The following is a 19406-nucleotide window of genomic DNA, read 5'->3' as shown; positions in this document are numbered from 1 at the left end:
ATACAAACTAGAGTAGGAAGACTATAAGACTTTTAAAACAGTCAATGAGAGAGCTCAAGTGACGTTACAAATGTATGAATTTACTTACTTCCCTCCTTTGTTAAAAACACTAACTTCTATCGATATTCTATCAGTTTGGTTTGGTTTCAGAAAACCCAATATCCTGGTATAACAGTTTATACTTACTATTATTTGAAAAAATATTCAATCTGCAAAAACCATTAGTATCACTGGGCAGTTTGAGGATTCTGAAAAACTTGTTTTCTAGTAAAGGAAATGCCAGAGAAAAGTTCCAAGCTGAAAAATATTTAGCTATCGTAAAATCCAGTATATTTATTTTGTTCTTGGCAGACCAAGCTGCTAATGCAGTTGGTCATTTCTTGGAAAAGAAAATTCAATCCAGGCATGTGGTGGTATAATTTATTCTGTCAATCATCTATGCCAAATTAATCATTTCTAGTAGATAGCAGAAGAGAGTAGCTAACATTCAATGAATATCTTTCTTGGAAAAGGGTTTGCACTTTTATTTGAAGAATACAATAATTTGCTTTTAAATTCTTGTAGATGTGTCCCGCAACTCCACCCTATATAAATACCACATAAACATTGTGAACTTAAATTCCACAACTTTCTTAGCTCAAAAGCCCAAAAATTCTTTGAACTAAAAGAAGCATTGTTACTCTCATGGGTCTGCAGAAGAAAAAGATTTCAAAAAACCCACCAAGGAGCTGGGAATATGGCTTAGTGGTAGAGTGCTTGCCTAGCATACATGAAGCCCTGGGTTCGATTCCCCAGTACCACTTAAACAAAAATAGCCAGAAGTGGCACTGTGGCTCAAGTGGTAGAGTGCTAGCCTTGAGCAAAAGAGGCCAAGGACAATGCAAAAAATTAAATAAATTTTTAAAAACCCACAAAACTAATCTAAAAGTGCGTGTGATATCTGTATGTCTAGACTCAGCCAGCAGTAGGAATTTGCACTGCAAGGATTGTACACAAACAACTGCACACATGGATGAATGGCCACTTGAAGCCAGGGGCCACCTGCAAAAGGCAGTGATGCTATCATCTATTGCTTGTCGATTTACTTCTTTATTTTGCTGTGTTGAGGATAAAATGCAAGGTCTTAAACATGCAAGGCAAATGCTGTAGACTTTTAGTCCTTGGATGCTGTGGTTTTAATACTGTTTGTCCTCTCTACTGAAACTTAAGATTAGGAGGGGACAGGGACCAGGACGTGGGAGTGTGCAAGCATGTGTGTCTCCTGAGATTTGAACTCGGGGCTTGGGTGCTGTCTCTGAGCTTTTTTTGCTCAAGGGTAATGCTCTACCACATGAACCACAGAGCTCCATTTCTGGCTTTTTTGGGGTGCTTAGTTGGAGACACAAGTCTCACGGACTTTCCTGCCCAAGCTGCCTTCAAATTGTGATCTCAACCTCCTGAGTAGCTAGGATGACAGGCATGAGCCATTGGCGCCCCAGTGCTGAGGTCTTTTTTTTTTTTAATTGTTACTATAAAGGTGATGTACAGAGGGGTTACAGTTACATAAGTCAGTAAAGAGTACATTCCTTTTTAGACAATGTCACCCTTCCCCTTCCCTTGTTCTCTCCCAGATTTTCCCTCCTAAGGTGAGGACTTTCAAGAAGCAATTAGGTACAGGGGCCAGAGGCTCATGCCTGTAATACTAGCTACTCTGGAGACTGAGATCTGAGGGTAGTGGTTTAAAGCCAGCCAGGCAGACAAATCTGAGGGACTTTTTCTTATCTCTAATTACCAGGTAAAAGCTGGAATAAGAGACATGGCTCAAGTAGCAGAATGCCAGCCAGAAGCAGAATAAGCCAAGTGAGAGAGCATCTGTGTCCCATAGATGTAGGAGAAACAACTACTTAATGTATGAAAGCTAATTAACCTCTCAGGTTCAGTTACTTAGGAAACTGAAGACTCAAATGTGCTTTATCTCACAGTCAGCAGTGTTTAAGAAACAAATTTAAAACTGTGAAAAAGTAAAACTATATATAGTGCTTCAATAAATAGGGTACATTTTCTGATAAAAAACCTTTTCTTCCACTCCCCAAAAGTCTTCATGGCATATAGGGACCCTACTTGTATGTGAAAAATCCTTTGGAGGCTTCCAAACTAGCTTTGTTTTCCTCTACAAAGTCTTTAATACTGTCACTATAGCTAGCTTTAAAATACTGAAATACATTAAATGACAAGAATGGTGGTATATGCCTTTCATCTCAGGAGGCTGAGTCAGAAAGATTATAATTTTGTTCGGTTTTGTTTTTGTTGCCAGTCCTGGGGCTTGAACTCAGGGCCTGAGCACTGTCCCTGGCTTCTTTCTGCTCAAGGCTAGCACCCTGCCATTTGAGCACAGTACCACTTCTGGCCTTTTCTACATATGTGGTGCTGAGGAATCGAACCCAGGGCTTCATGTATATGAGGCAAGCACTCTACCACTAGGCTATATTCCCAGCCAGAAAGATTATTATTTTGAAGCCAACTTACACTACCATTGCAACATCCTGTCTCAGAAAGATATAATAAAATAAAAACTCACTTGCATACTGAAAAATGAGGGACTCAGCTTTTTGCAGTCAGGCATAAATAACTTGGACTTGAACTCCAGGATCTGCATTTACTAAGTTTTGTAAGAGGGCTGGCAATGTGGCTTAGCAGTAGAGTGCCTGCCTAGCATGCATGGAGCCCTAGGTTCCATTCCTCCACACCACATAAATGGAAAAGGCTGGAAGTGGTGCTGTGGCTCAACTGGTAGAATGCTAACCTTGAGCAAAAAAAAGCCAGGGACAGTGCTCAGGCCCTGAGTTTAAGCCCCAGGATTGGCAAAAAAAAAAAAAAAAAAAAAGGTTTGTAAGATTGGGGCAAGCTAATTTACCTAGCACAGCTTCTATTTCACCATCTATCAAGCAGGATCAAAATGAAAACCTCAAGGCTACCAAGGTGAAACACAAATCTAGCTATAATGACTGGCACTTGGTAAGCCTCAATAACATTACCACCCACCCCCACAAAAAAAAAGTCTATGACCAGTCTTTCCAGATAGTATATTTGCCTGTGTGTCATTCCCCTGTGGCCTTACCTTTAACACTCCTCTGTCTTTTTTGGAAGTAATATCCTCTCCCTGTTCAGCAACAGTGGCTGCTGGGTTTTCTCCATTGTTCTTGGCACCTTCATCAGTAGTCATTGTCTTTTCTAAGTAGGAAACCTGCCAAAAAGAAACACACTTTTAACCCAGGTGTTGGTGGCTCATGTCTGTAATCCTAGCTACTCAGGAGGCTGAGATCTGAGGACCACGGTTCACAGCCAGCTGGGGCAGGAAATTCTGTAAAACTCCAACAAACTACTCAGAAAAAGCCAGAAGTGGTGTTGTGGCTCAAGTGGTAGAGTGCTAGCCTTGAGCACAGAGAGGCTTAGGGACAGAATCCAGGGCCTGAGTTCAAGCCCCAGGACTGGCAAAAAGAAAAAAAGAAACATACTTTATCTGTGGAAAATAATACTTCTTTCAGCATCTTTTGAGACCAATATAAATAGACAACAGAAACGGAAAACAAAGATTGGATTATGGATGTAGCTCAGTGGTAGAATACTTATTATCTTGCCTTAGGTTCAAACCCTAGCAAGACACATAAGCTTTGGCTATAACCAGGTATTGATGTATCAGACATATAAATAAAACACCATCCAATTCTATTTCCCATCTGGCTCTAGTCCCAAACTAGAAAGCAATACAAGTCAGGTTTGTTATTAATTATTTTCCTGAACACGACTACACAGTGGGAAGCAGTCATCTTAAAAACATTCTTCTTTCAGGAGCCCTATTGCACTGATGGTGGAAATGCAAATTATACAACCATTCTGGAAGGTCATTTGGAGGTTCCTCAAAAAAATTAAACATAGAACTTCCCTATGACCCAGCCATACCACTCTAGGGCATCTACACAGAACATCACCAGTCAGGATATGGTAAAGACACTTGCATATCCGTGTTCATTGCTGCACTGTTCACAATAGCCAAGTTATGGAAGCAGCCCTACAACAGATGAGTGAATCGATAAAATGTGGTATATACACAATGAAATTTTACTCATCCATTATAAAGAATGGGATTGTGTCATTTTCAGGGAAATGGGTAGACCTAGAACAAACCATCCTAAGTGAGGTAAGCCAAGCTCAGAGAGACAAATGTCCCATGTTTGCTCTCACATATGGAAACTATATCTAAAATGTAACTGGACATGATAACCTATATAGGACTCTAGGCATTCATGCACAGTCAGACTAAAGGAGGATAGACTTAGGTGAGGAACTCAAAGTGTAACTCCTCTAAACATTTAAAATACTATATTAAAACAAATTTCAGGAAACAGAGGCATAGAGTTGTTTGGTTTGGTTGTTGTTGTTTGTTGTTTTTGGTATTTTGTTTTGTTTTTGCCAGTCCTGGGGCTTAAACTCAAGGCCTGAGCACTGTCCTTGGCTACCTTTTGCTCAAGGCTAGCTCTCTAGCCATTTGAGCTACAGCACCACTTCCAGCTTTTTCTGTATATGTGATGCTGAGGAATTGAACCCAGGGCTTCATGCATGCTAGGCAAGCACTCTATCACTAAGCTACATTCCCAGCCCAAGAAAGTTTTTTTGGTGGTAGTAGTGTTCACTTTTCCATCTTGTTTTTCTTTTCTTCGTGGGGGGTGGTACAAAAAGGGAGGAAGGGTGAACAAATGCAATCACACTATTTGGTATACACTAGTGGGAAGTGAACTAAGTAATGTGTAGGCTAGGATGGGAGGGGGAAATTGGGGAAAGGGTAACATTGTCTAAAAGAAGAAATGCACTCATTACCTGACTTATGGAAATAATAACCCCTCTGTAAACACCTTAATAACAACAGTAAAATTCTATTTAAAAAAAACACTTTCTATAACTATATTCTGAATAGAAAATCAAGATATTATCAGGTGATCTGTCTTTAAAAAAAAAAAGTGACAGTATACCAGTGTTAAGAACAGGCTCTAGGGGCTGGGGATATAGCTTAGTGGCAAGAGTGCCTGCCTCGGATACACGAGGCCCTAGGTTCGATTCCCCAGCACCACATATACAGAAAATGGCCAGAAGCGGCGCTGTGGCTCAAGTGGCAGAGTGCTAGCCTTGAGCGGGAAGAAGCCAGGGACAGTGCTCAGGCCCTGAGTCCAAGGCCCAGGACTGGCCAAAAAAAAAAAAAAAAGAACAGGCTCTAGGGCTGGGAATGTGGCTTAGTGATAGACTGCTTGCCTAGCATGTGTGAAGTCCGGGGTTTGATTCCTCAGCACCACATAAACAGAAAAAGCCAGAAGTGGCATTGTGGCTCAAATGGTAGAGCACTAGCCTTGAGCAAAATAAGCTCAAGGCAGTTCCCAAGCCCTGAATTCAAGCCCAGGACTGGGGGATGGCGTAGGGGGCAGGCTCTAGATTTGACTGAGCCTGAGTCCTATTCTCCAGCTACTGGCATCTGCAAATTTTGCTTTGTTTTAGGTCTCACTACATAATGTTACCTAGACTGCTTCAGCCTCCTGAGCACTGGGATTATGGGCCTGAACCACCATTCCCGATTTGCAATTTACTTAATATCTAGTTTTAGTTGCATGTCTGTAAAATGGACACTGTCAATTGCTCATGGTGTTGCTGTGAGGCACTAATAAATAGCACACTTAAGAGATTAGCAGCTGGATGCTGGTGGCTCATGCCTGTAATTCTAGCTACTCAGGAGGCTGAGGGAGATCTGGTAGCAGCTTTGGGCAAGAAAGTCCATGAGACTTATCTCCAATTAACCACCAGAAAACTGAAAGCGGCATTGTGACTCAAAGTGGTAGAGTGCTGGCCTTGAGCACAAAAGCTCAGGGACAGCACCCAGGCCCTGAGTTCAAGCCCCACATGAGAGAAAGAAAGAGACTGAGATTGATTAGCATAATTCCAAGCCTTAAATAATAAGGACTACCATAATTGGATCTTGTGCAGGACACGTTTTCATCTCCTGCTCAGAATATTCACAGAATGGGGGTTTACTCTCTGGTACTGGGTGTATTTCAGGATCTGATACTAACCTGGCTATTATGTCTAGTTTCCACTACTTTCCTACTTATAGCACTTATCTTGGCCAAACTAGACAGGCAGCAAGCTGTACATTCTCATAACCATGCTTTAGTTATTCTGATTCTTCTTCAAATTCTTTCTTCTTCAAATGCTACTTCCATCTTAACACCCTTGACCCTATATGTGAGAGTCATTTTGCCCCTTTGCTATACTTCCTTAAATCTCTCTTCAATTTGGTGACTATAAGACATTCCAGTAAATTTTAAAAGTCTTTGAGAGCAAGGCCCATTCCGTATTAACAGATCCCCTAGAATGCCTCTAGCTTTGAGAATGATAAAATAGAAAGAGCAAGAATTTAGAACAGAACTTAAGGTTATTCCTCTGCTCCTAACAAACTACCTAAGGTTAGTTACTTGAGCTTCTCTAAACCGTTTCCTTTTTTCAAGCTTACATTAGTTATACAGGGGGAATTTATTTGTTATTTCTAAATCTTTTCCCACAGTGTAATTAGCATCAACATATTTACTTTCACACTGTGATCTGTATTAAGCAGTATATAGTATATTTTAAAAATATACTATTCAAGGGCTGGGGATATAGCCTAGTGGCAAGAGTGCCTGCCTCGGATACACGAGGCCCTAGGTTCGATTCCCCAGCACCACATATACAGAAAACAGCCAGAAGCGGCGCTGTGGCTCAAGTGGCAGAGTGCTAGCCTTGAGCGGGAAGAAGCCAGGGACAGTGCTCAGGCCCTGAGTTCAAGGCCCAGGACTGGCCAAAAAAAAAAAAAAAAATATATATATATATATATATATATACTATTCAAGCAGGACACCAGTGACTCACGACTTTAGTACTAGCAATTCAGGGGTGAGATCTGAGAACTACAGTTCAAAGCCAGCCCAAGCAGGAAAATCTGTGAGACTCTTATTTCCAATAAACTACTCAGAAAAAGCCAGAAGTGGTGCTGTGGCTCAGTGGCAGAGTGCTAGTCTTGAGCAAAAGAAGCTTAGGGACAATGTCTAGGCCTAGAGTTCAAACCCTAAGACTGGCAAACAAACAAACCACACACACACACACACTATTCAAGCCAGGCACTGGTGTGGCTCACACCTATAATCCTAGATACTCCAGAGGCTGAGATCTAAGGATCACAGTTCAAAGCCAACTCAGGTCAGACTCTTATCTTCAATTAACCACCAAAAAAGTCAGAAGTGAAGCTGTGGCTCAAGTGGTTGAGTGCTAGTCTTGTGCAAAAAATCTGAGAGTCAGTGCCTGGCCCTGGGTCTAAGCCCCAGGATCACTACACAAAAATATACATTCACTATTCAACTTGATACTGATGGCTCATGTCTGTAATCCTAGCTTTTCAGGAAGCTGAGATGTGGAGCACTGTAGTATGAGGCCAGCTCAGGCACAAAAATTTGCTAGACTCCATCTCCAAAATAACCAACAAAAAGCTAGGCTGGAAGCATGACTTAAAGTGGTAAAGTGCCAGCTGAGGAAAAGTAAGGCTCTGAATTTGATTCCATGTACTGCCCCCTAGCAAAGTATATTATTGAAATGTAAGTTTTTATTGTTACTGTTAGCTTTTATTGTTACTGTCTGACACTTCCATGTCAGGCAAAGCCATATTACCAACAAGCTAATCAATGGGCTAAACATACCTGGCCACTGCCAGGGTTAATTTCACACAGCTCCCTTGTTAAGCTGGGGGGGGGGGGCGGGGGGGGGGAATCAAGCAATTGAATAACATCCTCCCCTCTTGTTTTCTGGAGTTTCACTATAACACACAGGTTGGCATCAAACTCATAATCCTGCTTCAGCTTCCTGAGTGCTAGGATTATAGGCATGCTCTCCTCCCCAGCTAAGAATTAACCCACATTAGGCTAAGAACAGCCCATACCCAAACTTCAATTCACCTCCTGGGTCCTCTGTTTACACAGCCAAAAGAGCTTTTGTGTACTTGTGAAAAATGTCTTACTGGTACCACCAACAATTAGACAATTAAAACATATTGTGCTGTTTTAGCTCATTTCCAAACAGCCTAAGTTTACTTCAGTGTCAACAAAGATATAATCAAACTGCTGTGCCCTAAAACCTTCAAAACACCAAAATCCAGGGGCTAAGCCCCTTTGCTCTATTTTCTAGCACAGTTTATACCAAATAAAAGATTCAAATGCTTGGCTCAGGGTAAGTAAAAGGCCAGAACAAATCGTTCTCAAACAAACAAAAATTAAGTACCTAGCTGTACACAATGCTGGGCTAGATAATCAGGAAAATTAGATGAGCAGAGTTGGTTCTCAGCTTCTATAAACCCACTGCTTATAATATTTTTCTGATATAGGAAACTTTTAGAAAGCATTTCAATAGCAGAAGGAAAGATATTTTAAATATTTTAGGGGTCATGGATTATATTCCCAGGAAAATACACGTGCACAAAACATATTCTGGGACTTCATAGATACTGACATCCATCAATTGTCCCTAAGATTTATAGCACTGAACAATTAAAACCAGGTGAAAATTTATTTTTAACACCCCACAGATTACCTTCTTTTTTAGGGGGGTCAGTTGTAAGACTTGAACTTAGGGCCTGGGCACTGTTGCTGAACTTTAACGCTCAAGGCTAGTGCTCTACCACTTTGAGCCAGAGTGCCACTTCCAGTTTTCTGGTAGTTAACTCGAGATAGGTCTCACAGACTTTCCTGCCTGGGCTGGTTTGGAATCGTGATCCTCAGACCTCAGCCTCCTGAGTAGCTAGGATTACAGGCGTGAGCCACCAGTATCTGGCTCATACTACTTTTTTTTGAGGGGGGGGTGGCGGTCAGTGATGAGCTTGAACTCAAGGACTGGGCGCTATTTCTGAGCCCTTTTGGCTCAAGGCTAGTGCTCTACCACTTTGAGCCACAGCACCACTCCCAGGTTTTTTTGGTGGTTAGTTGGAGATAAGAGGTTCATGGAGATTTTTCAGCCCCAGCTGGCTTTGAACTGGGATCCTCAAATCTCAGCCTCCTGAGAACTAGGATAACAGCTGTGAGCCATCGGTGCCCAGTTTACTTTTTTAACTGATATTTAAGACGCAGAAAACATGCTGTGCCATTTACTGTCGTGTGTGTGTGTGTGTGTGTGTGTCAGAGAGAGAGAGAGAAACAGAGACAGACTGAGACAGACAGACAGACAGACAGGCAGAGACTAAGAAGACAGAATGTGCAAATGCTGTAATGAACTAAAGCACAGCACTGAGCAAACAAGACCCAGGCATAGACACTAATGGCAAAGCTTTCTTTTGAATGCTCATCATTTGAAGTTCAGCCAAAGTTTTGAATGAAAGTACTGTCAATCAAGAAACATTTGTTTGGTTTTAATTTTGGTGATTTGGAAAAAATGGCTTGCTGAAATTCAAATAGATAGGCAATTTGTATCAGTTAGTTTGCTAGCTTTGTAAGTGGAATTCGGTAAAGAAATATGCTCTTCATTTTCGATTCCAATACTTTGAGGGTGACAAGTATGCTTAGTAACCTTCGAAGGCCACTCTTACTGAGTACATAGGAAAAGGAGCACCACAAATAGTTAAAATAAACATCAAAAAATAAGAAAACAAACTTTTCATAATTTTCAAAAAAACTGAAAAAAAATACCAAAACCCCTGAATTTTCTAAGTATATTCACTTAGTTCCCATTAGGACATTAGGAATATAGGGTTTTAGGTTCAAAACTAATATATAAACAACCTTCTTGCTTTATTGTGTTTTATACTTTCGGAAGAAAGTAAGGGCAGACAATTCAAAAAATCCCTTACGAAAAAGTGAGAAAGTTCTGCTGTTTCTGCAAGATCTTTCTTCTTCCTCCAATCGTCCGTTTATTTTGGGTTTAAAATGACTATGTAGCTATGGCTATTAATCTACGATAAAGCTTACTGCACTACACTATGCAAAGGGGGGAAGTTGGTCCCCAGAACATCAGAAAGGGAACACACAGTTCCTTCTGTCACAGACATGCCAGATAAGCATGCACTCTCCAAAGTGCTTGTCAGCAAACACCTGACACACTACAGGAAACCGAGAAGATGCTTGGTATTTTTCATCATCAGGGGACTTAAACCTTCCACTAATACAACCAAATTATTACATTTCCCAAATGAGAAGTTCTTTTAAATAATCCCCCAGTCATATTACTGTGGTTTTCTTTCCTTGTGAGACTATGGATATCGACCATCAGATCATGCTACTAACAAGAGAGTTTAGGGAACTTAAAAAAGAGCCACTGATGCCTGGACTCCATTCCCAGAGTGCCTGGATTTACCTGGTCTAAGACGGGGCCAGGGACGCAATATGTCAAGGAGCTCACTAGATGAGTCTGATCATCAGCCAGATATGCTTGCCTTTTTTCCTCTCTCACTTTTCATCTTTGTCTTTTTCCTCTAGATTCTAAGAGATTTTCTTTGGTGGAATTTTTTAGGTCATCATTTGGTCATCAGTTATGTTTAATATTTTGTTTAGTCTATTCCAGGAATTTTAAACAATTTGACTCATTTTTCTTAGCATTTTGTCTTTGTTTTGCAGATGCAATTTTCCCTGAAATCTTCCTGAGATAACTATTTAGACTAACATAGGACATTTATTATGAATAAGTATTTGGCTAAGAGTTATTTTAAAAAGAAAAAGGGTTGGGCACTGGTGGCTCACACCTTTAATCCTAGCTACTAAGGAGTCTGAGATCTGAAGATCTCAGTTCAAAGCCAGCCCAGGTAGAAAAATCCCCATGGGATTCCTAACTCCAATTAACCAATCAAAAACCAGAAGTGGAGTGGTGGCTCAACCTAGCTATCTTTGAGTGAGAGCTCAGGGACAGTGTCCAGGCCCTGAGTTCAAGCCCTACAACTGACAAAAAGAAAAGGGCATGGCTCCTTTGGTAAAGGACTAGCCAATGAACAAAGCATCAGGTACAGAGTTGAGTCCCAATCCTGCAACAACAACAAAAGATGATATTGTCCAAAAATGTACTCTTCACCTGACATGTAACTGTAACCCCTCCATACTGCACCTTTATGATAACAATAGAAAAAGAAAAAAGGGAAAAGAGTGCTGGTTTGTGTATTCTCTAGTGTCTCCCAAGGCCACTAGGCATGGCAATGCCTGAGAAAGTCAGAACTGGAAATAAGAAGGCAGTACACACTGAGAATTGAAGCTAAGAAAGATGCAAAAGTGAAAGGTGAAGTCTGCTGTTCGCTGTAGGGCTATGGCAGGGAAAACAAGAGGCTCTAGGTGAAAGAGGGGATGGAGAGAGCAGGTTGCAGAGGAAAGAGCCAGCCATGCATAAATGCAGAGGGCAGAGTAGAGGGAAATGAAAAAGTAATGACTAGAAAAGAGCAAGGAACAGATTTGCTCATCAAATAAATATTCCAGATTGCTTAAGCTGCAGCTAAATTAATTGTGTGGCTAAATAAAACTATTTCAAAAGTTTTCCCTCAAGAGGATGGTCATGGAAATGTTTAAATAAAATTTGGCAAGTACAGCTGGAAGCCAGTGGTTCACTCCTGTAATTCTAGCTACTAAGAAGGCAGAACTCTGAGGATCTCTGTTCAAAAACAGCCTGAGCAGACAAATACAAGAGCCGTACCAACACACACACACACACACACACACACACACACACAGAGGCAAATTCATGCTATAAAATACTTTATTTGTGCCCGATGCCAGTGGCTCATGACAATAATCTTAGCTACTCAGGAAACAGATCTGAGGATCCTGGTTCAAAGTTAGCTTAGTCAGACAAATCTAAGAAACTCTTATCTCTAATTAACTAGAAAAAAAGCAGTAAGTGGAACTTAAGCTCAAGGTGTAGAACAAGCCTTGAGCAAAAAAGCCAAACATGAGTGTGAGTTTAAGCCCTAGCACCAGTACAAAAATAAGTAAATAAATACATAAAATTATGCCATCTGTAAAATAAATAAATCTATTCAGTAAAGGATCGTTTAGCAAAGTAAGCACTAAAAACATCCAAAGAACTGACCTGGGAAAAAATGTAAATGTCTGTCTCCTCAGTGCTGGGAATTCATCCTCTAAAACTATTCTTGACCCTGAGAAACATTGTTGTGGCTAATGCTGTTGTGTGGTTCTTTCTCTGACTGGGTAGTTACTATATAAGACATTCACCAACAGTGACCAATACTCATCTACAGACTTCCAGAGCTCTCCCCTGATGCAGCCCTCTTCGCCTCAAATTCTGGCTGCCTTGTCCTCCCAGGCTCCAGCTCCACCTCCTCAAGTCAGAGAAGGCTGGCTCTGCCCTGCACACTGGAACTCTCTCCAGGCAGTGAGCAAGTGTAATTGCAGGCTTCACCTGTTTGTCTCTGCCTCCTGAGTGGACATCCTTGCTGCGGTTGTTTGGTGCTTGAAGATGTTTTGTCTGGGGCTTTTGTTTGTTTGTTTTATGACTGCAGCCAGGAAGGTAATCTGAGCTCCATTAACTTTGTGTTGTCCAGAAGTACAAGCCCCCCAGTTCTACGCTTAAGCTAGGAAAAGACACAGATACCAAGAATGGAGCTTCAAAATAGAAAAAGTGTCCTAGAAAATAAACACTGATAAAAAAAATTTTGACAGTGTGAAATCTGAAGGGTGTACCTTTCCCATGACACTATAAAAATCAAAGCAGGTAACAGAAAAAAAAAAATTTCCAGTCACGTGCTGTGGTGGCTTAAGCCTATAATCCTAACTCCTCCGGAGGCTGAGATCTGAGGATCAGTCTGAAGCCAGCCCAGGTAGTCCGAGAGACAGTCATCTCCAATTAACTTCTAAAACAAAGCCAGAAGTGAAGCTTTGGCTCAAGTGGTAGTGTCCTAGCCTTAAGGAAAAACGCTCAAAGGTCCTGAATTCAAGCCCCAGGGCCAGGACACAAAAAATAAAAATAAATATTTCTCCTAAAATGGCAAGTGCTTTATTCTAAAACATCAGTTAAAACTATGGGGTTTTGTGCATATTTCCAGAAATTCAGATAATTGCACATCTTTTTTTTTTTTTTGCCAGGCCTTGGACTCAGGGCCTGAGCACTGTCCCTGGCTTCTTTTTTCCTCAAGGCTAGCACTCTGCCACTTGAGCCACAGCGCCACTTCTGGCCTTTTCTATATATGTGGTGCTGGGGAATGGAACCCAGGGCTTCATGTATACAAGGCAAGCACTTTTACCACTAGGCCATATTCCCAGCCCCATCTTGTTTCTTTAACCTATATAAATGGTCATGTTTAATATTTACACAGAATGAAAAATTATATAACTTTATATTCCAAAATGTCATTAACAAGACAACTTAATTTAAGAACTATTTTTCTCCTTTTTCTTTTCTCTCCGCCCCCCACCCCCATTTCCTGAGAAAAGATCTTGTTATGCAGGTTAGATGAACTCACTATCTTGCCTTAGCCTCCCAAGTGTTAGGATTACAAACGTGTGCTATCACAACTAGCTATTTTTCTCATTTTTTTTGATTAATTCAACTGAAAAATATAGAGGAAATCATAATACTTCAAATCATAATGCTATAAAAGTTGGCTTTGGGCCAGGTATTAGTGGCTAGCATACTTATAATCCTAGCTTACTCAGGAAGCTAGGATCTGAGAATTGTGGTTCAAAGCTGGCCTGGGCAGGAAAAGTCTGTGAGACTCTCATCTCCAATTAACTAAAAAGCCAGAAAGGAGCTGTGGGTTAAATGGTAGAGTACAACTAGCCTTGACTGCTTTGTGCCTCAGTTTCCCTTCCAAATGATGAGGCTTACTAACACTTCTTGAGATTCCAAGAACTTAATAAGGTACATGTCACAAATTAGTGACAGTCATAGCCATTGGAGTGGTTGTTCTAGTTTACTTTCTTAAGAAGACCTTTCTCCAGAGCAGTGGTATTGGGTCAAAGCTGTGAACATTGATGCACTGATACATTTCATCAAACTACATCCCAAAATGGGTCCACTAACACATTTTAGTATGGGTTTTGTTCTTTTTTAACTGTTTACTCAATTCTGCTGCCTTGGGCCCTTGGGAGCTTGAAAGCCAACAGCTATCTAATAATTCTTTCGACGCTATACAACATGAATACCTACTCAGTATGATGCTATACAAAAAGCTATGATGGAAGCTGAAATAAGCCATGCTAAGGACTTTTTGTGAGGCAAAGAAGCATTTTAATTCAAGATAACTATGATTAAGAATTATAATGTTGGGGCTGGGGATATGGCCTAGTGGCAAGAGTGCCTGCCTCATATACATGAGGCCCTGGGTTCGATTCCCCAGCACCACATATACAGAAAAATGGCCAGAAGTGGCGCTGTGGCTTAAGTGGCAGAGTGCTAGCTTTGAGCAAAAAGAAGCCAGGGACAGTGCTCAGGCCCTGAGTCCAAGCCCCACGACTGGCCCAAAAAAAAAAAAATTATAATGTTCCAACCAGATGCTGGTGGCTCATGCCTGTAATCCTAGCTACTCAGAAGGCTGAGATCTGAGGATCTCAGTTCCAAGCCATCCAGGGCAGCAAAGTCCATGAGACTTTTTTTTTTTGGCCAGTCCTGGGCCTTGAACTCAGGGCCTGAGCACTGTCCCTGGCTTCTTCCCGCTCAAGGCTAGCACTCTGCCACTTGAGCCACAGCGCCACTTCTGGCCATTTTCTGTATATGTGGTGCTGGGGAATCGAACCTAGGGCCTCGTGTATCCGAGGCAGGCACTCTTGCCACTAGGCTATATCCCCAGCCCCCATGAGACTCTTAACTCCAATAAACTACTCAGAAAAAGCCAGAAGTGGCACCGTGGCTCAAGTGCTAGCCTTGAGCACAAAGAGGCTCAGGGACAGTGCCCAGGCCCTGAGTTCAAGCCCCAGCACTGGCAAAAAAAAAAAAAAAAAAAGAGAGACAATGATCGTGGTAGGGAAAGGGTGACATCACCTGGCACTACACAGATTGCCTGTCTCTCTCCGCTAGAATGTAGGACCTACAATACATTCTCTCAATAACTGCCCATCAGTGAAACTAAGAAACAGAGAAATTAAATCGTTTAGTGACTAGTAGTACATTGCTAGTGAACAGTGGTACTAGGCAGTAAAACCCCCAACTCTGCACTCTAACCATACTACATACAGACCATCCAGCACTATCACAGGTCCCTGATTATCAGAAAGTAGCACTTGTATCCTTAGTGACACTGCAAACACTGGTATAACAGCTTTAAGGGCAAATGTGTCAGCACCCATCAAAAGTTTAAACATCCTTCAAAGCCCAGGAATACCACTTCCAGATATTTGTAGATAGTCTCACTGAAGCAAGCACAAATATATGGTGAAGGATGCTGAACACCACATTGTTACAATAGAACTTCAAGGATCATTTCTGCTATTGAACATTACATGGGAAAAATAAAGAATCAGCCACATATGAATCAATGAATCAATATGGAGAGATATTTAAGAATGGAATGAAAGAGGGGCTTATGGAGTGGTTCAAATGATAGGCCACCTGACTAATGAGGCCTGACCCCACCAAAAAGGAAAAAAAAAAAAGCATGAAAAAATCAATTTATAGAACAGAATGTAAACTGTTCCAGGGGCTATATTCAGTGGTAGGGTCCTTGTGTAAGAAGGGTGCATGGTCAGCCTATCTAGATGAACAGACTAATGGACAGATGCATAAACGAGTAGATTAAATAGATGCTCTATTTGTATAAAGAATGCATATTCAGCAGGGTGCCAGAGGTTCACGCCTATAATCCTAGCTACTCAGGAGGCTGAGATGTGAGGATCCAGGTTCACAGCTAGCCCAGGCACACAAATCCTCCACACCTGTATTATCTCCAATAATCAGCAAAAAAGCTGTAATCAGAGGCACAGCTCAAGTGGTACAGTACAAACTAGGAACAAAAGGTCAACCAAGAGCAAGAGGCTCTGAGATCAAGCCCCAGTACAGGCACTAAATAAATGCAGATTTACTTGTAAATGCAGAGAAAATATCTAAAAATAAAGAAATTTTAAAAATAATTCTGAAGAACAGAGTTTAGCAGGAACAAATGAGATTTTTGTTTTGTGTATATATGCATACCTTTAAAATAGTTTATTAACTTTAACTTTCATAAAAAGAAAAGGATTAAGATGCATTTTATTTACAAATTGATATGATGAGCTGAACCTCTTCATACAACTACTTAAAGATAATAAAATTTAAAAAAAAAGCAAAGAAAGGGAAGGAAAAGAAAGACAGACAAGTAAAGTTAAGACAGCTAACTTTAGATGAACATAATTGATCTCAACTGTCCACAGTGCAGGTTATCTGAGCTACTCAAAGTGCTTAATGAGAAACTTATCTGTTCATTCAACAACTATTTATGGAATGCTATGTGCCAAGCATTGTGTCTGATGATCCCGACATAATAGTGAACAGGAAAAAGACCTTCTGGTCTCTGCTTTTCCTGTTTCCACTGTAAGAAGCACTTAAACATACAGGTCTGTTTTTTCATTATGCCTATTGTGCCTCTCACTAACAGGATCATTACTCCAAACAAAAAGAAAGCTGCTTAATTTGTTTAACCCTACTTCTTTCACAATTAATATTTTGTCTGTTTTTTTCATTGTGTGTTTTGAGACAAGGATCTCTGTAGTCTAGACTGGTCTCAAATTCATGTTTCTCTTACATCAGCCCCTTGAGTATTGTGATTATAGGTGTATGTCATGTCTGGCTTTCATAATTTAATTCTTAAAGCACAATTTCTAGAAAGAACAATGTAAAAAACACCCTTTCAAGTAAATTTTAAAATGGCCTGAGCCAGGCACCAGTGGCTCACACCTGTAATCCTAGCTACTTAGGAGGCTGAGATCTGAGGATCATGGTTCAAAGCCAGCCCAGGCAGGAATCATAGAAAAGGCTTAAAGTGGCACTGTGACTCAAGTGGTAGAGTGCTAGACTTGACCAAAAGGAGCCCAGGAACAGTGTCCAGGCCCAGAGCTCAAGTTCCAGGACTGGCCAAAAAAAAAAAAAAGCCTAGGATCCAAGAGCTTGAGATCTGAGGATCACAGTTTAAAGCCAGCCCAAGCAGGAAAGTCCATGAGACTCCTATTTATCTCCAGTTAACTACTATAAAGTAGGAAGTGGAGCTGATTCAAGTGGTAGAACACTAGACTTCAGGAAAAAAATAAAAAGCTCAGGGACAGTGTCCAGGTCCTGAGTTCAAGCCCCAGGACCATTGGAGACAAAAAGAAAAAAAAAGCCCAAATGTTAAATAAAGTATAAGAGAAATTAGATAAAAACATTCAAGCCTGGTGCTGGTGACTCACGCCTATATTCCTAAGCTATTTAGGAGGCTGAGATCTGAGAATTGCAGTTCAAAGCCAGCCCAGACAGGAAAGTCCCCATGAGACTCTTAACTAGGATTAATCACCAGAAAACAGAAGTGAAGCTGTGGTTCAAAGTGGTAGCCTTGAGCAAAAGAACTCAGGGATAGTACCTAGACCCTGAGTTCAAGCCCCACAACTAACCCCCCCAACCCACCAAGTTTTTTTTTCAAAAAAGAAACAAGTCTGGGTACAGTGGTGCACTCCTGTAATCCTTGCTAGCTAGGAAGCAGAGATCAGGAGGTTTCTATTTTGAAGGCAGCGAGGCAATAAACAATAAAACAATAAACAAGCTGATCATGATACCTGTCATACCAGCTACTTGGGAGGTGTATATAAGAGGATTGAAGTATGAGCCCATTCTCAGGCAAAAACATGAGACCCTATATGAAAAATAATAAAAGTAAAATAGTCTTAGAGGTCTTCAAGTGGCAAGAAATAGTTGATACATAACAGGCATGAGGCCCTGAGTTCAAACCCCAGCACCATCAAAACAAAAGCTAAACGGGCACCAGTGACTCATTAGTAGCTCACGCCTGTAATCCTAGCTACTCAGGAGGCTGAAACCTGTAGTTCACAGTTTGATGCCACTCAAGGCAGAGAAGTCCTGGTGAGTCTTATATCTCCAACCACTCAAAAAATGAGAAGGGGAGCTGGGATGTAGCTCAGTGGCAAAGTGCTTGCTTGCTTAGCAAGTGCAACATCCTGGGTTAAATTCCCAGTACCAAAAAAAGAAAAGAAAAAAATCAGAAGTGGAGCTGTGGCTCAAGTGGTAGAATGCTAGCCTTGAGAAGAAACCCTGAGTTCAAGCCCCACAACTGACCAAAAGAAAAAAGAAAAAAAAAGCTATAAGAAATTATTTTCAGGCTGGGGATATGGCCTAGTGGCAAGAGTGCTTGCTTCGTATACATGAGGCCCCAGGTTCAATTCCCCAGCACCACATATACAGAAAACGGCCAGAAGTGGCGCTGTGGCTCAAGTGGTAGAGTGCTAGCCTTGAGCAAAAAGAAGCCAGGGACAGTGCTCAGACCCTGAGTCCCAGCCCCAGGACTGGCAAAAAAAAGGGGGCGGGGATTATTTTCCTCACCAATTTACTGTTTCCTAAAATGTTTCTAGAATGAAAGCATGATGTAAGAAAATGGGGGGGAGGTTGGAGGCATGGCTCAGTTGGTAGAACACCTGCTAATGAGATAAAATGGGCCTCAGACCAAAAAAGGAAAAGGGAAAGGGAAGGGGAAGGGGAAGAGGAAATTGAAGGGAAGGGGAGATGGAAGGAAGAGCGAATTATTCTGGAAGAAAGCCCTCCACTGCTAAGACAGACCAGCTGTTGCATACAGCCAATTCCTTTCCTGTTAGACCAGGCTCCTTCGGTTCTGGACTGGTGGATGCACCTTGCCTTTGTGGGCCATCCCCCTAACGTGATGGAAGCAGTCTCACAGAAAGAACTTTTCTCTAGGAAGCTCCTGCTTCTCACCCCCTCCCTCAGCTGCACGCAGTCAGCACCTTCTATTCCCTTGGTCACTACAAGAGTGAACACATGACCCTAATATAACAAATCTAAGGGCTGGGAATGTGGCCTGGTGACAGAGTGCTTACCTAGCATGCATGAAGCCCTGGGTTCGATTCCTCAGCACCTCTGCATATCAGAAAAAGCCAGAAGCCTATTCTGGGATACACAGTGAATCCCTGTCTCAAAAATTATTTTAAAAATGAAACTTCCTCCTGTGTACAATATTTACTGATACTACATATACAATAAATAGCAACAAAACCATATATTTCTTAAATATTAACTATTGTTTCCTCAATACTAAAATTCCATTCTAAAGAAGCTATTAAAACCTTAGCCTCAGCCAGGCGCTAGTGGTTCACGCCTGTAATCTTAGCCACTCAGGAGGCTGAGAATCGCAGTTCAAAGCTACCCCAGGCAGAAAAGTCCCCATGAGACTCTTATCTCCAATTAACCAC

General features: G+C 41.3%; 1 protein-coding gene across 4 annotated transcripts in view; it reads right to left on the bottom strand.

The window, feature by feature from the left end:
- Fkbp5 (FKBP prolyl isomerase 5) overlaps nucleotides 1–19406 on the bottom strand; it is an 86187-nt gene that overhangs the window by 48381 nt on the left and 18400 nt on the right. For all 4 annotated transcript variants that reach the window (XM_048347888.1, XM_048347889.1, XM_048347891.1 and 1 more), the window contains exon 2: nucleotides 3098–3223. In XM_048347888.1, coding sequence (XP_048203845.1) covers nucleotides 3098–3202 — 105 coding nt within the window. In that variant the 5' untranslated portion in view covers nucleotides 3203–3223. The remainder of the gene's footprint in view (nucleotides 1–3097; nucleotides 3224–19406) is intronic.

The sequence above is a fragment of the Perognathus longimembris genome, chromosome 6, assembly GCF_023159225.1.
Source record: "Perognathus longimembris pacificus isolate PPM17 chromosome 6, ASM2315922v1, whole genome shotgun sequence".
NCBI classification, from domain to species: Eukaryota; Metazoa; Chordata; class Mammalia; order Rodentia; family Heteromyidae; genus Perognathus; species Perognathus longimembris.
The sequence above is the reverse complement of the archived record's forward strand: the minus strand, read 5'-3'. Positions and strand labels throughout refer to the sequence as shown.